The 21,034-nt window shown below is 49.3% G+C and overlaps 1 protein-coding gene across 4 annotated transcripts; it reads right to left on the bottom strand.

Moving 5' to 3' along the window:
• Nucleotides 1-292: 292 nt before the first annotated feature.
• On the bottom strand, nt 293-20,936 carry LOC146246366 (protein FAM168A-like). Of its 4 annotated transcripts, none has more exons than XM_084684257.1 (9): nt 20,761-20,936; nt 15,995-16,107; nt 14,201-14,292; nt 10,902-10,982; nt 8,924-9,049; nt 6,075-6,304; nt 5,395-5,569; nt 5,123-5,252; nt 293-4,522 (listed from the first exon to the last, which is right to left on the bottom strand). In XM_084684257.1, the coding sequence occupies exons 2-8, from the start codon at nt 16,063-16,065 to the stop codon at nt 5,137-5,139; spliced, it is 891 nt and encodes a 296-aa protein (XP_084540383.1). In that variant the 5' UTR covers nt 16,066-16,107; nt 20,761-20,936; the 3' UTR covers nt 293-4,522; nt 5,123-5,136. The 4 variants fall into 4 exon arrangements, with proteins under 4 accessions (XP_084540383.1, XP_084540384.1, XP_084540387.1 ...); XM_084684258.1 differs by having other exon boundaries at nt 6,162-6,304; nt 20,761-20,935; XM_084684261.1 differs by lacking the exon at nt 15,995-16,107 and having other exon boundaries at nt 6,162-6,304; nt 20,761-20,935.
• Nucleotides 20,937-21,034: the final 98 nt, after the last annotated feature.

Below are 21,034 nucleotides of genomic sequence, written 5' to 3' on the forward strand. Positions count from 1 at the left end.
TCGTGGCCTTGATGCCCCTGGTGGCCGCTTCTTCTCCACAAACATGGATTAGTTGGGGATTATATGATGAATCCCTCCCACTCACGCACATCTGTGCAATAATACGCACCTATTTTTAGGCTGCCGCTTTTTTACCTCAAGATGCGGATAAACGACTCCCGTTGAATAAATAATCATTCTAAATAATTCATGGACACACTTAAAGGCAATAACTTAATGTGCAATATTTATATTTGTTTATTTATATTGTTTTTCATGCTGGTGAGAAGATAGAAAAACACTCAGGGAACGCTTGACTTTTTGGGAAAGATTTTAATAGTTATTGAATGTTCTACATCGTACAGTAAATATAATACAATTACAAAGTTGCCTTACGCCTGTCACCAGGCTCACTAACCGATCCTCCTGAACAACATAAAAACTAAAACAAATTTACACTTCATATACACAAGTCTGATGTGGGTCTCTGCAATAAGAATCCCAACCTAATGTTACAAAAATGCTCCATCAGCGTTGCTGCAACATTTGTGACAGAACCTTGCAATAACGTTGGGTCACTGGTTGGGGGGCCTTCTCAAGGTTCTGACGATAAACTTAATCTGGAAAATATTTGACCTCTTTCTTCTGGAAGACGCAAAGCTTATTTCTTACTGTATATTACCGTTTCAAATCAAAGTTGTACAAGGCTGAAGTGCACGACCAAAACTATCTGAATCAGTAAAGAAACACCCTTTCTGGTTCAGGGGTCGCATTCCAGCCGCAGGTGTTGAAACACTGGTCACTTCCAACGCACAGTCATCTTAACACTTAGCCTTGGTATCTGCTTTTAGCCTATATGTCTATGAACAGACTGTTGTTTCAGAGACCCCCCAATGCTCTGAAGGTCTTGAATGGGCCAGTGAGTGAGGAGCTGTTTCCCCCCGGTCCGTGGACAGACCTGGGTCAAGTTAAACTAAATGAGGCGCGTTCGATTTGCGCGTTCGATTTTCGCATTCGATTTGCGTTAGAACGTTCATCCGATCGATCCGATCGACTGGTTCCACTCATTATTTGACAGTATTTGCGAATAGTGATTGACCCAGGTCTGTTAAAAAACCCTCTGCTCACCCCCCAGACTTGTGTTCCACTCAACCTCCTATGAAGTTCCTTGACACAGCCAGCCTCTGCTGAACCCATCGGATCCTCTACCTTAAGAATAATAAACATCAATCATTAAAACTTTAAATAACACTTATGGTAAGAAGCGCTTAAATCACATACCAGAAATGAATCGTTATTTTATTTTTTTTTAAATCTGTTTTAAACACCAAGGTTATACTCGTACACATGGTTGATTTCCTCTGAGGTTTTTAAAACCCAGGATTTAGGGGGCGCATCCTGGTGTTCTATTCGACCTGGGATTGCGCAACAAGCCATATGCAGCCCTCTGTTTGCATCACATTTCAAATTCTAATGAAGAGCTGTAAAAAAAAAAAATAATTATGTTGTTGTAGGGGTCAATGGTCTCAAATTAAACAAGCTTAATGTGTCGATAAAAAAATGTACTGTTGTTATCCAAATCTTTAGCACAATGTTACTTTAGTCCAGGGGTGGCCAACCCTGGTCCTCAAGAGCTTCAGTCTTGCATGTTTTAGATGTTTCTCTGCTCCAGCACACCTGACTCAAATTATTGAAGGGTTATTATCAGGCTTGGATAACGACCATCCATTTAAATCAGGTGTGCTGGAGCAGGGAAACATCTAAAACATGCAGGACTGAAGCTCTTGAGGACCAGGGTTGGCAACCCCTGCTTAAGTCTCTAAATTTAGATGTTTTTGTTTCTGCAGGCTCTCTGTTCTAACTCTTGACTTAAAAGAGGAAGGGTATAATGTTCGTACTGTCTGCTCTGAACTACCGTCCCAGTGTTTGGATGCTACACTCACACAAGACTGCACACACACACACACACACACACACACACACACACGCACGCACGCACGCACGCACGCACACTCGCACACCTACTCTACCTTGGTAACTAGCGAATGCTTCTATATCAAGTCCTATACTAATTTGTGTGTTGGCTGAACCATTCCACAAACAAAAATCCCCTACGAAAAAGTTCCAAATCAATATGTTGCATCTTGAACAATGGTCAACTACTTGCAATCCACTAAATTAAGTCAGATGATAGTGTTTACCCAGAACAGATACAGTATATTATCCCTACGCCTTAAGTTTACAGCCAGTTTACAGAGACCAATGTGTACCTTACCAAATCAAACTGAACTAAAATTAAGTGTCCTAAACGATTCCGTACCTATTCGTTAGCATAGATTATTACTTTTAGATGCTTGTGCAATATTTTTTTTTTTGACACACTCACATGACAATTCTGATACGTGGCCACGCCCAGGAGGATGAAGGGGAGGGCAGAGAGTGCTCAAAGTGTGACCTCACATCCCTTAGAACCCCGTGACAACCTCCAGACACCGCCCAACCCTGTCCCCTGAAAAGTCCACCATCATGACCCTTGACCTTCCCCTCTACCCTCAAACGACCAGTCGGATACTTGTGGTCCACGAAATATGTGTCCTTTGACCTCTATCCACGACCTAGTCTCACTGTAAATCCTCCTTGGCCTTTTACTTTCTGTTCAGCATACGTTTCCTTCAACACCGCCTGTTATTGTATTCCCAAGAAGTCAAGATATCCTGGCCTGGCTCCATTAGAAAAAGAAGTCCTTAAGTCCTTAAGGACATAAGCTATTCTGGTGCAAGGTGGACTAAGCAACCAGGTACCGCAAAAGGTTTAGCAAACATGCAAACATAACGATTCAGGATTTCAATAATTCTTCGGATGAAAAACAACGGTTAGTAGAATGTAACTGCCAGTGTTTTTCTCCAAATGGGTTTGAACTCTTGCAGGAAGTACAGAGATACTACTTCCTGTTGTCACGTGCACTGACCGAAATTCACATCAGTAACGTTAATTTTAAAGAAGCAATTCTCGGAGCAGGAGCTGATTTACTTTGAGGCTAGGCGTCGACTCTTCTTCCATCCCTCACATACCTGCGCATCTCTCTCCATTGCCCCCTACAGGTCACCTGAGGAACTGTCAACGCTAATCCGGTTTTAATGCAGTCCTTGCTGGCTGTTTGTCTATGTAAACATGATATGAAATCATATCTTTATTGCCAATAACAATTATCTCCAGCCTGTGGTTCCTTCACAGTTTTGGAGATGGGAGACATGCACAACACTGTGTTCCTCAGAGGACAAGACAAATTACTTTTTTTTTACTTTTTTTGTTTTTTGTTCCTCAAATGCTTACTACCACCTGAAACAATGGTGTCAAACAGCTTTCCTCAATTAACCTCACTGTCCCTTTAAATCCTTTAACGTCAGTTTCAAAGGTCCCACTGACACCCTGGCTTACCAACCAAGCGCCTCAAATGTCTGCAATGCTAACTAGCGCTAATTCACATCGGAGCATGTTAGCCTTAAGGGAAGATGCATCCAGCCAATGACAAAACCACAAAAACGTTGCCTTCGTCCAATCACAGCCGCCGACACATCTGTATGTAGCTTGTGTGTATATTAGTATGCGTGCACATCCTATGCCATCATTACACCGGTGTATATGCACACTTTGAATACTTAAGAGTTTTACATATCGGGTGAGTACGTGTGTGGAAAAACACAACCACTGCTTATGCACGCATCTGCATACCTACATATTAATATATTCATATATGTCCAAGATATTTAAATTGCTTACTATACTCTAGTAGATGTACAAGCTAATTAGGTAGTCACTGACTTCACTGAAATTGTCCTCTAAATGGTGTTGAACATATGCTTATGGTATAAATCTTTCTCCTGCTGGAGTGTTACCACATTGAAACTGTCACACAATGGGGTATATCCTTACAAAGCCATGTTGATGCACTGCTACAAGCTGGAAGACAACCCTTGTTTAACTGTGCTGGAAAATGGCATTCTTGAACGTAAACCCAAACCAGAAGGCAAATTAAAAAAGGCGAGGAAGATCAGGAGTGAGGGGCCGCTGTTCCAGGGGATGACTGGGATGTGCCAGATACACCACCCAGATACACCACCCAGAGAGAAAGAAAAAGTTTGATGAGAAAGAACTAGAAACATTTGAAGGTTTGGCAGCGTACAGAGATGTGTGTGTTCCCACTGCTGAAGGGGTTGGTTTAGTATCAGAACCAAACGACAAGAAACGGACACAGAAACATCGAAAAAGGAATGAAAAGACAACCGTACTATAAATGTTTTATACTGCTGGTCAGTGTGCCTGTATTTTAAGAGTTTCAAAATAAACGAAAACTATTCAACAAAAAAAAACTGAGGCTGGTAAAAAATAAAAAATAAAAGCAGCTTCCAAATATGAAAAGAATGCTTAAAGTGACACTGGCACTTTAGTTTTTAGTTCTTGCAGACCAACTTGGTGCCCTTCCAATGACCCTTCTGCACCAATGTAAGACTTGAGTTGTGGTGAGCGATGCTTGACTCCAGATCTGAGAGAAGAATGTATGAAACAAAGGGATGACATCGTTTTTTAATACAAGTAGCACTAAATCAAACATGTTTCATTTGCTATTTAGTCTCTTAGTCTTAAAAGCCATATATGGGATAGATGCCGGTGATATAATCTCAGGACTGGTTGTTTGCCCTAAATAGCCATGGGGCATTACAAGTGGGAGAACCTTTGCTGATCTGAGATCAGTCACTTACATAAGACAGACCTGGGGCTGTTACAGATGGATGACAGGGGCTGACCTGAGATCAGTGCCTTACATGGACTCAGCCCTGAGGCTGTTACAGATGGATGACAGGGGCTGACCTGAGATCAGTGCCTTACATGGACTCAGCCCCGAGGCTGTTACAGATGGATGACAGGGGCTGACCTGAGATCAGTGCCTTACATGGACTCAGCCCCGAGGCTGTTACAGATGGATGACAGGGGCTGACCTGAGATCAGTGCCTTACATGGACTCAGCCCCGAGGCTGTTACAGATGGATGACAGGGGCTGACCTGAGATCAGTGCCTTACATGGACTCAGCCCCGAGGCTGTTACAGATGGATGACAGGGGCTGACCTGAGACCATTCACTTACATGAGTTGGTGGGTCTACCAGTGCGGAGGCACGTAGCTGTACCCGGGGGTTCCCTGGGGCCGGTAGGTTGGCACGCTAACTGGATGTCCTCCCATGGGTTGGGTGTGCTGAGGTGTGGTCAGCAGGGTGCCTAACACAAGCACACGCAAACAGGACACACACACAGAAAAACTATTGACTATTTCCACTCACAAAAAGTAGTAACTGTGTGTCAACGCTATAAAAACCGTTTCACGTAAATGCCCCTGACCCCTGACCCCTGGTCCACTCACCGGCAGACATGGCCATGGTGGTGCCGGCCACCATCCCCATGGCGACGGCGTTGGAGCGTGGCGCAGGGACGGGGGCGGGGTAGAGGGCGGAGGGGATGCTGTTGGGCTGCACCACCGTGGTGTGGTGGATGACGTGAGGCTGGGCGGCGTACACAGGCTGTGAGTAGTAAGCACCCTGGGGGGGAGGGAAGGGGAGAGAGGGGGAGGGAGAGTGAGGGAGGGAGAGTGAGGGAGAGTGAGGGAGGGAGAGAGGGGGAGAGAGGGAGGGAGGGAGAGAGGGGGAGAGAGGGAGGGAGGGAGAGAGGGGGAGAGAGGGAGGGAAAGAGAGGGAGGGAGAGAAGGGGAGGGAGAGAGGGGGAGAGAGAGGGAGGGAGAGAAGGGGAGAGAGGGAGGGAGGGAGAGAAGGGGAGAGAAGGGGAGAGAGGGAGGGAGGGAGAGTGAGGGAGGGAGAGAGGGGGAGAGAGAGAGGGAAGGAGAGAGGGGGAGAGAGGGAAAGGGGGGGAGAGAAGGAGAGGAGAGTGAGATGGACGGGGAGAGAGCAAGGGGGAGAGGAGGAAGGGGGAGAGAGAGGGAGGGAGGGAGGGAGAGAAGGAGAGGAGAGTGAGAGAGAGACAGCGAGGGAGAATGGGACGAGGCGAGGAAGAGAGAGAGAATGACATCACACAAATGTCCTCGTTTACCCAGAACCAGCCTGCTGGAAGGCCATCCGTCCCCGCGTAGAGCAGGGCGGGCGAGGGCGAGGCGAGGCAGGGCGGGGCAGGGCCTACCTGAGTGTAGAGGTTCTGCTGGGGGTAGGCACTTCTGATGGGATACATGGCCGTGCCGTAGGGGTTGGGGGATGGGGAGTAGGGGGGGGGCGCCCCGTTAGACTGGCCTGGGGGTACCTTGTAGGGAGTCCCCGCAGCATATCCTGAGAGAGAGAGAGAGAGGGAGGGAGGGAGAGAGAGAGAGAGAGAGAGGGGAGAGAGGGGGGGGGGAGAGAGAGGGGGAGAGAGAGGAGGAGAGAAAGAGAGAGGGGGGGTAGAGAGAGAGAGAGAGAGAGAGAGAGAGGGGAAACAGAGAGATTTGATTTAGTTCCTGCTTCCTCGTGCACCTCAAACACAAACTGTCATGCTAGCGTGGTCGCATTGTGTTCTGTGACGGTTACAATGATGTCGTGAAAGATGCAGAGAAAGATTAGAAAGACACCACAGCACTGTGAGTGAGTCAGTCACAGTGAAAGCACCGCACGGATAAAAAGACCCTGCATGATTGTTATAGATTATGGGACTGCGTGTCGTGGTCGTCCTGTTGCGGGGCCAGGGAGGCGTGGCCGTCACACACAGGGGGTCACATGGAGCGACTGAGGTCACTTCAAAATGACAAACAACACACGTGTACATTCAAAATCCCAAGACGGCTCTCCCAGTCATCACACATTAAGCACAGACACAGACTTCAATATCGACACTACTCACACACTCACACACTCACACACACACACTGACCTTACGCTATCTACTGGTGGTCTACAGTAACACAGAATCACTACACTACTACACTACACAGTTCAAGGAATGAGTCTAAGTTTGTGAGCAGATCTAAAAGCAGACCACCTGTATCTGTGTTCACGGCCATATGAGTCTGCAACCAGAACTAGCTCCATTACGGACAACAACCAAAGGAAAATAATTGTTGAAAAAGTTCATTGAAGTGCACTTGATTTTCTTCACAGTTGGCCCCTTATGAGATTGATTCAGAGTATATTTTGCAGGGGTTGAGACAAGTCAAGCCCACCCAAATATTTGCTAGTTTTTTAAAACAGTGATGGATCTCCGTTATGGAGGCAGGTCTGGTTGCCGTGACAGCGAGGATGATAAAGCACAACAACAAAAAACACGAAGCCAGCGTCATGCCAAGATCCTCCTGTGATGTCACTTCCTCTTCCTCCTCACATCTTTCTCTCAGGCATATTGACCCTCCTCTGACCCTGACCCCAGACACACACAGCACCTATCTCTGTGTCACCCCACAGCCTGTCTCTCTCTGTGTCACCCCACAGCCTGTCTCTCTGTGTCACCCCACAGCCTGTCTCTCTGTGTCACCCCATAGTCTGTCTCTCTCTGTGTCACCCCACAGCCTGTCTCTCTCTGTCACCCCACAGCCTGTCTCTCTGTGTCACCCCATAGTCTGTCTCTCTCTGTGTCACCCCACAGCCTGTCTCTCTGTGTCACCCCACAGTCTGTCTCTCTCTGTCACCACAGCCTGTCTCTCTGTGTCACCCCACAGCCTGTCTCTCTGTGTCACCCCACAGCCTGTATCTCTGTGTCACCCCACAGTCTGTCTCTCTGTGTCACCCCACAGTCTATCTCTTTGTGTCACCCCACAGCCTGTCTCTCTGTGTCACCCCACAGCCTGTCTCTCTCTGTGTCACCCCACAGCACCTGTCTCTGTGTCACCCCACAGCCTGTCTCTCTGTGTCACCCCACAGCCTGTCTCTCTGTGTCACCCCACAGTCTGTCTCTCTGTCACCACAGTCTGTCTCTCTCTGTGTCACCCCACAGTCTGTCTCTCTCTCTGTCACCACAGTCTGTCTCTCTGTGTCACCCCACAGCCTGTCTCTCTGTGTCACCACAGTCTGTCTCTCTCTGTGTCACCCCACAGCCTGTCTCTCTCTGTGTCACCCCACAGCACCTGTCTCTGTGTCACCCCACAGTCTGTCTCTCTGTGTCACCCCACAGCCTGTCTCTCTGTGTCACCCCACAGCCTGTCTCTCTGTGTCACCCCACAGCCTGTCTCTCTGTGTCACCACAGCCTGTCTCTCTGTGTCACCCCACAGCCTGTCTCTCTGTGTCACCCCACAGCCTGTCTCTCTGTGTCACCCCACAGTCTGTCTCTCTCTGTGTCACCCCACAGCCTGTCTCTCTGTGTCACCCCACAGTCTGTCTCTCTGTGTCACCCCACAGCCTGTCTCTCTGTGTCACCCCACAGCCTGTCTCTCTGTGTCACCCCACAGCCTGTCTCTCTGTGTCACCCCACAGTCTGTCTCTCTGTGTCACCCCACAGTCTGTCTCTCTCTGTCACCACAGCCTGTCTCTCTGTGTCACCCCACAGCCTGTCTCTTTGTGTCACCCCACAGCCTGTCTCTCTGTGTCACCCCACAGCCTGTCTCTCTGTGTCACCCCACAGCCTGTCTCTTTGTGTCACCCCACAGCCTGTCTCTCTGTGTCACCCCACAGCCTGTCTCTCTGTGTCACCCCACAGCCTGTCTCTCTGTGTCACCCCACCGTCTGTCTCTGTGTCTCAAGCCTGGCTGTCTCCTGGGACTGTAAGCTGTGTGTGTGTGTGCCCGTCCGTGTGTGTGTGTTCGTGCATGCATTCAATACCCATACTATGACTGACGTGTCTGTCCACCAGGTGTAGATGCATGTGTGTGTGTGTGTGTGTGTGTTAGTGTCGATAGATGTATGTGTGTACGTGCAGATGTGTGTGCAGACGTGTGTGTGTGAGGGAGTGTGTTGTATGTGTAATACGTAGGGTTCATATTTACTGAAAGCAGCAGAGGCTGCCTGGTACTGCCTGTTGTCTGCGCTGCCGTCCATGGTCAGGTCGTAGGAGCCCTCCGGACCCCCGGGGGCAGCAGAGGCCTGGGGCCAACCCTGCTTCAGCAGCAGTACTGTCCCAGACACACACATGGAGAAGTTACTCACACACACACACACACACACACATACAGAGAGAGAGAGGTGCACGCAAAACACACACGTAGAAACACAGCAACAACCACGTGTAGTTTTACAGCCTACAACAGACAGGAAACAACACACACGCACAAAGGCAGAGTCTGAGACACACACACACACACACGACCATGGCTCAGTTCAAGCCTGCAGGTATAGCTGCAGCCTCCACTGCAAACCGGCTCCCTGTTCAGATGAGCCCCAGCAGAGAAGACTGCTCTGGGCCTGCTTCTCTACTCTCGCCTCCCCCCTCCCCCTTCCAGAACCGCCCCACTCCAGCTACCACCACCTGCCCCACTTCTGACTAGTCATAGCCCATCCTCTCCGGGCTGTGACGAGGTCCTGTGGATGCTACTGAACCGCCACCAGGTGGCAGCAGGGAGACTGATTTGTTTTGACTGCGTAGCGAGAGGGTAATTATCCCCGGCTAAAAAAAGATATAGATGTTTCTCTACGAAGCATTAACTGGTACAACATAGACTGAGGCAGGGGAGGCAGGGGAAGCAGGGGAGGCGGGGGGGGGGGGGGGGCAGGATCCTGCCCTGAAAACGACTTGCAGCAAACGGCTCCTTTCACAAAGAGAGATCGCTTTTTAATGTGTCTGACTGAGAATGCACTGCACTTATGTCTGACCAATCGTAGCCTGCGCTATTGTCGGCACGTCAGCGGCGAGGATTTCACTGCAGTCACACACACACAAACACACACACACCAATCCCATTATGTCTTATCTTTTCTTTACTGTTTAAAGAACACTTCTACATCCGTATACACACCTCCAATACAGTCCTTGAATATGATTGATAAATATGATCTTTGGATGCATAGCACATTAAACAAGGATGTATTGCAGTAGCACTTAGAAGCTCTCTTGCAGTCTAACACAGTTAGTAGCCTGTAAACATCCCACTTTAGAGCTCTGCGTGAATGTCATACAATCAGCTTCTCAGTCTACTCTGAACGTCCCTGGGCAGACAGAGAGAGGGAGGGAGGGAGGGAGGGAGGGAGGGAGGGAGGGAGGGAGGGAGGGAGGGAGGGAGGGAGGGAGGGAGGGAGGGAGGGAGGGAGGGAGGGAGGGAGGGAGGGAGGGAGGGAGGGAGGGAGGGAGGGAGGGAGGTGTAGAGAGAAAGACAGAGAATAACGGAGATAGGAAGAGAGACAAAGAGTGAGACAGAGCAAGAGAGAGAGGGAGAGGGAGAGGGAGCAAGAGGGAGAGAGAGGGAGAGAGAGAGGGAGAGAGAGCAAGAAAGCGAGGGAGAGAGAGCAAGAGGGAGAGAGAGAGAGAGAGGGAGAGAGAGGGAGAGAGAGCAAGAGAGAGAGGGAGAGAGAGACTTTGACTGCAACAGGACAGAGACAAAACTCTTCTGATAATATTCTGATCAGATTTCCATGAAGTGTCTTATTGCAGGGGCTTGAGTCAGTTTCCGTGAGTGAAAGCAGCTCTACCTGAGAACAAAAACACTAAGAAGGAGGGGAACCTTCTGGAAGGATCACTGTGGAAACGTACTGGGGGGCCTTCAGGGAAGACCACGTAGGGCTTCAGTTCTGCGTGCGTACGCACACTCTCATCTGTGTGTGTATCTGTGTGTGTGTGTCTGTGTGTGTGTCTGTGCATGCAGGTGCTTGCACAGTAGAAAACAAGCTTTCATGGCGATGTTGAATTTCAGATCACCCGATATGCTTGCCTGTGGGTGTGTGTGTGCGTACGTGAGTGTGTGTGTGTGTGTGTGTGTGTCAGTGTGTGTGTGTGTGTGTGTGTGTGTCAGTGTGTGTGTGTGTTGTCCTTACCTTGGGGGTAGCCTGGGCTCCCAGTCTGGTAGAGGTTGGGTGTGTATGTGGGAGCAGCAGTGGGGTAACCTGCAGGATAGCCTGAGGAGGGAGAAGACAGGCACTTAGAACACCACAGAGTGTGTGTGTGTGTGTGTGTGTGTGGGGGTGTGTGTGTGTGTGTGTGTGTGTGTGTGTGTGTGGGGGTGTGTGTGTGTGTGTGTGTGTGTGTGTGTGTGGGGGGGGGGGTGAGAGAGAGAGTGTTTGTGTGCTCAAGTGTGTGTCAGGATGACAGAGAGAAGTGCACGTGTGTGCATTAGTGTGTGTGTGTGTGTGTGTCAGAAGGACCGACAGAAGGACAGACGTGGAGTGTCAAGAGTGTCTGTGCCGAGCGGATAATCACAGGTTATTACAGGTTATTACAGGTTATTACAGGTTATTACAGGTTATTACAGGTTATTACAGGTTATTACAGGTTATTACAGGTTATTACTGTTGAGGAGGAAGCTTCACAGTCCCGTCACTGTGATTTACGCCCCGCCCCTCCTTATGCCCCCCCCTCAGCCCCCCACCCCTAGCCCCCCCCCCCCTACAACTAGTATTGCAGGGAGGGGTACTTTTCTATATATTTTTTCTTTAATCGGTTCGATATAAACATTTCCCAATGTTCGATACTTGTACTGTGGGAATACTTTGCCTGCACAGCCGATGCTGATGGCCAACCCACAGACAGTACGAAGCCTGCTTGTAGAAGCCGTTGTGTAACAGAATCCTGCAAGGGAGCTACCTCTAACCTCGCAAGCACCTCAGTGACAGACACCAAGACCGACACGCCGACTAATCAAACGCAGAAAGGATCATCCCGGTTTCTCGCTCTCTTTGACACGGCCAATCAGCGTGCGAGTGAGCAGGAAGCAGGAAGTGTGGTGAATGGGAGGAACAGGGAGGCACAGCCGGGTCGAGGCACAGCCGGATCGAGGCCCAGCCGGGACGAGGCACAGCCGGGACGAGGCACAGCCGGGACGAGGCACAGCCGGGTCGAGGCACAGCCGGATCGAGGCACAGCCGGGACGAGGCACAGCCGGGTCGAGGCACAGCCGGGTCGAGGCACAGCCGGATCGAGGCACAGCCGGTCTCCCCTTACACCACGGGCTCTGTGTGCCCGCCAGGCTAACCTCAAACACCACCTACGCACATATCCAACGCCCAACACACACATGCACACGCACACATGCACACAGTCAGAACCCACACCTCACTAATTGGTCTCCATATTTATGGAACAGTGTGACTAATTGCATGGAAAAGGAAGGAAGAGAAGGGAGGAAGAGAGAAGAACAGAGAGAAAGAGAGAAAGAGAGAGAGAGAGAGAGAGAGAGAGAGAGAGAGAGAGAGAGAGAGAGAAAGGTAGAGGAAGAGAGAGAGGAAATAGGAGAGAGAGAGAGAGAGAGAGAGAGAGAGAGAGAAAGAGAGAGAGAGAGAAAGGTAGAGGAAGAGAGAGAGGAAATAGGAGAGAGAGAGTGAGAGAGAGAAAGAGAGAGGGAGAGAGAGAGAGAGAGAGAGAGAGAGAGAGAGAGAGAGAGAAAGACAGAAATGTAGAGAGAAAGGTAGAGGAAGAGAGAGAGGAAATAGGAATAGGGAAAGAGAGATAGAGAGAGAGATAAAGAGACACAGAGTGATAAAGAGAGAGAGAGAGGTGGGGGGGAGGATCCCTACAGTCAGCAGTATCTGAGGATGACATCAGAGGAACAGCTAAAGAATGTCCCTCCAGCCTGCTCTCCTCTGGCCCCTGTCCCCACGGCTGTCACCGTCTGTACGTGTGTGTACGTGTGTGTACATGTGTACGTGTTTATATGTGTGTGCTTATGCATGTGTGTGTGCGTGTGTGTGTACTTGTAGGTGCTGTGCTTCTTCCACCGCCGAGCCCTCGACCATCTCGTCTCCTCCGCGCTCTGCAGCCCGAGGACGACGGCCAGCAAAGGATTCTGGGAAGTGCAAACCACGGCGCCGAGGGCACCTTTGGTATAAACTCGCTCTTATCAAACTGGCTGCCGTAGCAACAGCCTGGTCTATGAATCACCAATGGAATGTCAGCAACCAGCCCTGGCTGTGGCTGGGGGACGAAAACACACCAGAGAAATCACATTTCCTCCTCCTCCCCTCCCCTCTCCCCCGTCTCCCCCCCTCCTCCTCTCCTCCCCTCTCCTCTCCCCCTTCTCCTCCCCTCTCCCCCTCCTCCTCCTCCCCTCCCCTCTCCCCCTTCTCCCCCTCCTCCCCTCCCCTCTCCCCCTTCTCCTCCCCCTCCTCCTCCCCCCTCCCCTCTCCCCCTTCTTCTCCCCTCTCCCCCTCCTCTTCCCCCCTCCCCTCTCCCCCTCCCCCTCCCCTCTCCCCCTTCTCCTCCCCCTCCTCCTCCCCCCTCCCCTCTCCCCCTCCTCCTCCCCTCTCCCCTTCTCCCCCTCCTCCTGTCCCTCCTCCTCTCTTCTCGCCTTCCTTTTTCTGCCTGCCCTCTTTGTGCATGCGGCACAGACTGATCACACACACGCACACACACACACACACAGCGGCTGCAGAGCGCCCCGTTCTTGCACCAGTGGGCGGTGGAGAGACGGCGCTCTCTGAGGAACATGCTAATGCGCTGGGTGTCGAGAGCAGCGTCACTCTTCACTGTGCGTCACGGCGACACGTTGCTACGAGCGACACGTACAACGACGCGCACCTTGAGAGGAACCTTCCGGAATCACCACCAGCCTAAAGCATCCATCCAACATGCTATCTTACCACTGCTACTACACAAAAGGCTATTTCTTGACGTGACAATAGTGTCCATATACAGTCTACAAACACTGCCTCTGCCCTGAGCTGGGGCATGTCTAGGAACACACAAATCGTCAGAGGGAACCACAGAACAAATAACGGATGTGCATCGTCATTGTAAAGACAGCCCTTTGCAACTAGACTGGATTCATCTCCGTTACAAACTCAGCAATAGGTGTGAGAGGAGAGCGAGTGTGATTCAATTATTCATGAAGACAGGAGAATACACCAAAGTAATTTGGGCTTGAAGATGATAGAGGACTTGGGGAAAATTCATTAAGATGTTTTATGGACAATGTCGCTGAATGAATAAGCAGGAATACAAGTAAAACAAGACTAAGATGAATCCCTATGAGCCTCGATACCGGGAAAAAGGCCGCGCTTGGAACTACCAATCACCTGCGAGTTCAAGACGTTACTTCCTGTTAGGCGCGAGAGAAGAAGAAAAGTGTGCCGTGGTTCGGAGACGGCAGACGGCCAGACAGCCGGAGGGGCTCTGGACTCACCTGCGTATGCCAGGTTCTTGGGCGTGCCGTATGGGGCGCCGGGCTGGACAGGACTGTACACAGGATTCATACTGGAAGACAGTCTACCCTTACTGCAGGGGAGGAGGAGGGAGGGAGAGGGAGAGAGAGAGGGAGAGGGGGGGGGGGAGAGAGAGAGAGAGAGAGAGAGAGAGAGAGAGAGAGAGAGAGAGAGAGAGAGAGAGAGAGAGAGAGGGAAAGAGACAGAGATAAACAGCAGGTGGTCAGTAGGATAAACTTGGCTGCAGACAGTGGCCTGTACATGTTTGACCTTTCACATGGACCCTTCATGCACTGTTGACATAGTGACGCTGTGAACTATGTGACTTCAAGAAAAACAAATTAAAAAGAGAGAAAATGGCTTCTCTCATTGTACCCAAGGTTAGAGGACGTCACACAATGAAATGCTGCCTTACATATTAATACACTCAAGGGATTAAAACACCGATTATCACATTTCAGGTTCCTTGAGAGAGAAAGCCAGGGCAGAGATTAGATGTGCGTCTCAACAGCAGAGGAGGGACAGCTAAGGACGACACCAGCAGAGGGGGTCGTGGGTCGTGGATATTTACAACCATCTTGGGGAGACGTTAGCACCCCGACCGACTGACTCGGAGCCTGTAAAAAGGTTAGGAACCAGACGTACAGAAACACACTGCATGCGAGACGAGTTTCAGAAAAGGGGAGCTATCCGTCTGGAAGCAGGGCTGCCCAGGCCGATCCTGCTTCCCACTCACCGGAGAGAGGCCGGCCCCCCACCTCTGCCTTCCCAAAATAAACAGGTGGGTTCTGACACAGAAAAAGACACTTACAAATACAGGGAGAACGGTTCCATGGACTGAAGGAACTGTTCTCTCCTATCGGGATGTGAATCTGTGTTTTGAAGAATGAACAGTGACTTTACAGTGTATTGCGCACATGCTGTGGCTCCACCGTCTCCTTCCTTCACCAGAAGGTTGAATGTGAGAAAGGAACAAAGAGATGGATGTGATGAGGAGGGTTAGATAAGAACATGCAGAGGAAAGGGTTACATAAGACAAGCAGCCAGGCTTCCATCCCCCCCTTTTCTGAAGCGCAATGGATCGATCCATCAACTCCTGTCACCTGTCTGGATCACAGCACGTCCCCAGCGTGGGGGAGGAAGGGTGGGGACAATAAATCAAAGAGCTACTTAAACCATAACAAAATTAGAGGCTATGACACTCTGTTCAATTAGTAGGAGAGAAAGACGGTTTGGTTACAGCAGCTTCAGGATCCAGACACAGACTAAAGACCCACTCCTTTGACTGTATCTGGGAACAAACCATAAGCAAAGGCAATTATATGATCAGTACTCATTATCAACGCAAGTGAAGGTGAAGGTGTGGATATATTAAATCAAACATTCTCAACGCTTTATCTTACAGTGCAGATTCAGTTAGGTACCGTCCCAAACGACATTGAGAATCAATGTTGCTAAATTTGACTCAAAACACAAGCAGGAGTGTTATTCAATGATAACATTTACTGCCTTCTGTTCTCTGGCACTAAAAAGCCTGTAAAATAAAGCGTTTCGAACACTACCATAAATTATTCAGTTTAATCTGTACCAACTCGCTTCAACAGTCAAAAAAAAATGTGTTTCCAATTCGTAACACTCAAAGTTTTACCAATTACATTTTTAGAACTGATTACGGTTAAAATCTCCTGTACTTCACACCTGGCTGTTAAACCACATGGAAGGAGAGGAGGGGGGGAGGGGGGTTGTTAGAAGATCTGAAGTTGTTCTACACTGACCTCTTCAGGTTCTGAGCACTTTCGGGTTGGTATAAGAAACTGAATTGGTCGGTAGGATGCCCCCCGGCCATTCTCTGGGCTATAAGGGTAGTAGATGATGAGGCAACGCAACTCTGTGAAATTAAAAAGAGCAAACGAAATAAATAAACCATGATTACAGCAGAGGCAGAGAAGGGGTAAAACGACATGACAGCAAGTAAAGAGAGAGAGATAGGGAGGGAGAGAGAGAGGGGGGGAGGGGGGAGGAGGGAGAGAGAGAGAGAGAGATAGGAAGGGAGAGAGAGAGAGGGGGACAAGGAGGGAGAGAGAAAGATAGGGGAGGGGGAGGGAGGGAGAGATGAGAGAGGGGGAGAGGGAGAGAGGGAGAGAGAAAGATGGGAGAGAGGGATGGGAGAGAGAGAGAGAGAGAGAGAGAGAGAGAGAGAGAGAGAGAGAGAGAGAGAGAGAGAGAGAGAGAGAGAGAGAGAGAGAGAAAAAGCAAAGCTAGGCTAGCTCATAACCAAAATATAGGCGTAAAGCATGCAAATAGCATGACAGTGGTGTGATTGCGAGACTCCTAGTAGGCTCAGCAGTGTCCTCTGTGTCACAGAACAGGACACTGCCTGCTCCAACACAACTGGACACTTTGACATTCACCAAGTGATCAGATATCAAACACTTTTACCTCTAACATGACCGCTTACCTGTTTTACACAGTTTTTACACAGTTTTACATTTCATTATTATATAACAGCATGAACTAAACACACCAAATAGGGTACCAAGGTCAAAAGGTTAAGAGAACTTGTTTTCCTCTCACTCTCCTGTTTGTAAAGAGCATGCCTGGTCCCTTACATCACTCCTTATCTCACCTAAGTACTTTCTCCTTATTACCCGCCCGCCCCCATCTATAGAAAAAGCTGACACGGCCTAATCTAGCATCTTAGCTTCAGGCTACAGTTGGAAAGACCTGGGATGGAGATGAGAGGAACGACAGTAACGTTTTCATTAGCGGGGGGGGGGGGGGGAGGAAGGACCTTGGAAGGTTCTGAGCTCTGAACTCAGAGACAGACGCACAGGACGCCGTGAGAGAGAGCGACTTCTGAGCGCGCTCAACATCCTCCACAAGCACACAAGCACCTGAGGGGGAGGGGGGGGGGCTGAGGTGCTGTTCTCTCCAACGTCGCCCGTGGCAAACAATTCCTCCTCATCCTATTCATGTCGACAGCCTCCAGCCAGACATCGTTAAGAGAGAACATTGGGGGTTTATTTCAGTCTTGAACGCGCCTCTAACAGTCTCTTGGTGTGGGGTGTGGGGGGGGGTTCAGACATGCAACAAACCCTGCAAGACATTCCATTGCATGTATTCTAAGGCACTGCGCATTCCAGCCCTGAGCTCTCTCCCCCCACCCACCCCACCGTGTCTGTCAGTTCATCCTCCAGACGCACACAACAAACGATGAGGGCGGACTTTAACACACACACGTATGTACGTACACACACACACGTACGTACACACACACACGTACACACACACACGAGCTCAGGTACAGATGCCACGTGACAGGCTAGCTATACGCTCTTTCTCTCCCTCCTGTTGTCACTTCGTTACCTACGCTGAGCTAACAGGAACATGTATAGGAGAAACAGGGGTAGAGAGAGAGAGAGCGATAGAGAGAGATAAGAGAGAGAGATAGAGAGAGAGAAGGAGAGAGAGAGATGAGAGAGAGAGAGAGAGAGAGAGAGAGAGATGAGAGATAGAGATGAAATAGGCAGATTAGAGAGAAAGAGAGAGATAGAGATGAAATAGGCAGATAAGAGAGAGATGAGAGAGATAGAGCAGGGTGTTTGAAAGAAAGAAAGAAAGAATGAAAGAAAGGTTTACTGGTGAAGCTGTATGGAGGAGCAGTCTTCTACAGAGTCGGGTCAGACAAACTAAGGACTACCTCCTCCCTGGTCTCATTAGCAGCATAAACACATCTGGGTTGATATCTCCCTCAGATAAATAATCAGTCGATTGCCACCCAACGGTCTTCAAAGATGAATGAGATTAACCTCCCCCTCTGCGAACACTGTGAGCCGGCGCAGATTCTTAACCGTGTGTGTATGTGTGTGTGTGTGTGACTGTGTGTGTGTGTGTGTGTGTGCTAGTTGAGTGCAAGTGTGTACGTGCGAGGGCATATCATAACCACTTACGTGTTCAAAATGTCTCGTTGTGCTTGATGCATGTAGCTCTGCGCATGTGTGCGTGTGTGGATATGTTCATGAGTGTGTGTGTGTGTGTGTGTGTGTGTGTGTGTGTGTGGCAGCATGGAGGCCTACATCCTGGCCTCGGGCAGAGCCAGAGAGGGGCACCCCCGGGGCAGCTGAGGTGAGAGGCAGTTCAGATTCTCCTCAGACACTGAGCCAATCCACCGGCTCCACACACCCAGCCGGCCCCTCCACCCTCCTCCACACACCCAGCCGGCCCCTCCACCCTCCTCCACACACCCAGCCGGCCCCTCCACCCTCCTCCACACACCCAGCCGGCCCCTCCACCCTCCTCCACACACCCAGCCGGCCCCTCCACCCTCCTCCACACACCCACCCTCCGACGCCTCAGCAACACGTTTCACAAACGCTTACAGGCCTGAGGCCAATCCTCCTTACTGCATGGGCTCTAACAAAAGCCTTTATTAACATTCCTGTTCATCATCGGGGCTGGTTTGATGTCAACGGAGCGTTTATTAAAACACCGAGATAAGAGGCGTTGGAGGGGGGGGAAGAGGAAGACAGGAGAGGCCATTTGCGACGTCGTGGCATCAACGCCAGAGCAAGAGCGTCTCCACAGTTAATTGGGAGCCGTCACGTCTCCAGGGCGATTTGTCACTGCCCTCTGGAGACGGCAGGAGAAACAGCATGAAATCCTGCGCCTCACCGACGTCTTTGTCCACACTGGGATGTTTACCTGCTGAAACGTGAGCTCAGTGTGGGTGGGAAGAGCCACGAGTCTGCTGCCACTTTCGCTTTCGTAGCTGAACTCTCGACTACGTCCAGCTAAAACTACAACTCCCATAATCCCCTGGCTTACCATGAGGAAATCTCGCTGTTTTTGCTGGGATTTTCACGACCGAACTTGCTTTGGATCAGAAACAACTAAGACAGTAGTGTTATAAATATACAATAACAGACTACTTTCACCTGCCTTAGCTACTGTCATGTCAATTTACAAGATTCACCTCTCAAACACACACACACACACACACACAACAAGAATCACAAAGTGATACATAAAACATTTGAAGAAAAGGGAGGAAAAAGAATGATCTCAATCTCTCTGTGGTATCTTCAAAGACAGAACGATGGAGGCTAGGGATTTAGTTATGTCTGTGATCGCCCCTGGGCATGTTGGTTCATCTCTCTCAACCTCTCCTATTCAGTCACTTCTTTCCTGCACAACCTCTTTGTGAGGGCTTGTGCTGCTGGTTAAGTGCGTTGAGCTCGGGGGTAAAGCAACATAGCTGGTTCCATGAGGCCTGGAGTGCACTAGGGTTCCACCGCCACATGGCACATAAATACACGTGTAAGTGGTTAATCTACGATGATAATCACATTTTATCCTCCCTGTAACAGTATATTGGTGGATTTGGCAACCGTTCGAATGACATCAGGGAATAAATCGGGGCCGTAGTATAAGATTATTTACTCTCAGCTTCTGGGATTTCGTCGCATATAACAAAGCTAAGCATATCCTCAAATGTAGCATGGTGCAATTCTGGCTGTCCGGGGAGACGACCGTAAAAGAAGAAGATGGTGTTTAGGTCGTGCTAAAGATGTCAAGACTGCATAGGGCAGGACGATCTCTGAATGTGATGCTTATATCTGTGTTCTCTGATCTCCAGGCATTTTATCAGTGTTGTAGGATGCTGAAATAAACATGACAATGAAAAGACGAGTTGTGTACGAATTATATTATTATTCATGGTATTTACGTGTTTATGGTTCAAATGAATATAAAAGCCTAGTCTTTATTATATACGTTATCGTTGTCTTGTCATTGTTGTCGTATCATCATTACGCCACAAAAACGATTAACTAATAATTAGCTTATATCAAATTAGCTATTCTAGCCATAGGCTAATAGGAGGCTACGGCATTCTCCAAAGGAAAAACGCAACATCACCACAAATGGGAAAAGTCATTGACGAACAAAACATTTCCCAACTAGCTATCACACTAGCATGTACAGTGCGTCTTTATAAACGTCAGTTCTTGAAATATCCTACAAAAGATTGCCCTCCATTACAGCGGATATAACAAATCGAAACGATAGTTTTTCCCCTGCTATGCTCGTGAAATCAGTTGTGGAAATAATTGCTGTGCTCAGAATTTCACTTGTTTTTTTATGGTCACACAGTCTAACTCCCGACACCATTTTGAGCCGCACGTCTCTTTGCGAATTGCAGAGCTGCAACTGCAGGAGGAAAATATACCCGGGACAAGAGGTCGGCGGTAATTCCACCGCACTAACAGTCTGCCCGTCACGTCTTTATAACGCATCCTCGAGATTCTGTCTGTGGACTTCTACACTGCAGTAACATTAAAGACACACCAACCCATTTTGTTTCACACTTGACATGCATTTGTCATGTTTTGTAAAACCTGGTTTATTTCTTGGAACGTGTGTCCATCTTAAATAGCCTAGTCTCCGTCTATCTTTTTAACGTGTTAAAATGACAATTGCATTAAACATTATATGGCAACATCTGTCCACAAACTAGGAACACATCTGGGAAAATCTTACTCACCAAATATCCGAAGGGATTTTATATAGTGTTGTGGCTTGTCTTGGATTCAGTGCAGGGTCCCGAGTTGTCACTATTTTGCGTTGTTCAATGCTGGCGGTTTTCTCCTAGGTTCGCTTCGCTGCTTTCTCATGAGCGACGTTGGTAGCATCGACATCCACACACAGAAAGTGGGGGGATGGGAAGTTTGAGAGCGAGAAGCAGGGGCGACGGAGGGGGGCAGTAAAGATTGCAAACACAAGAGGAGGACCTTTACTTTCTCATACGATAGTCGATG

Source organism: Hypomesus nipponensis, chromosome 20, assembly GCF_054491055.1.
Source record: "Hypomesus nipponensis isolate SF chromosome 20, ASM5449105v1, whole genome shotgun sequence".
NCBI lineage: Eukaryota > Metazoa > Chordata > Actinopteri > Osmeriformes > Osmeridae > Hypomesus > Hypomesus nipponensis.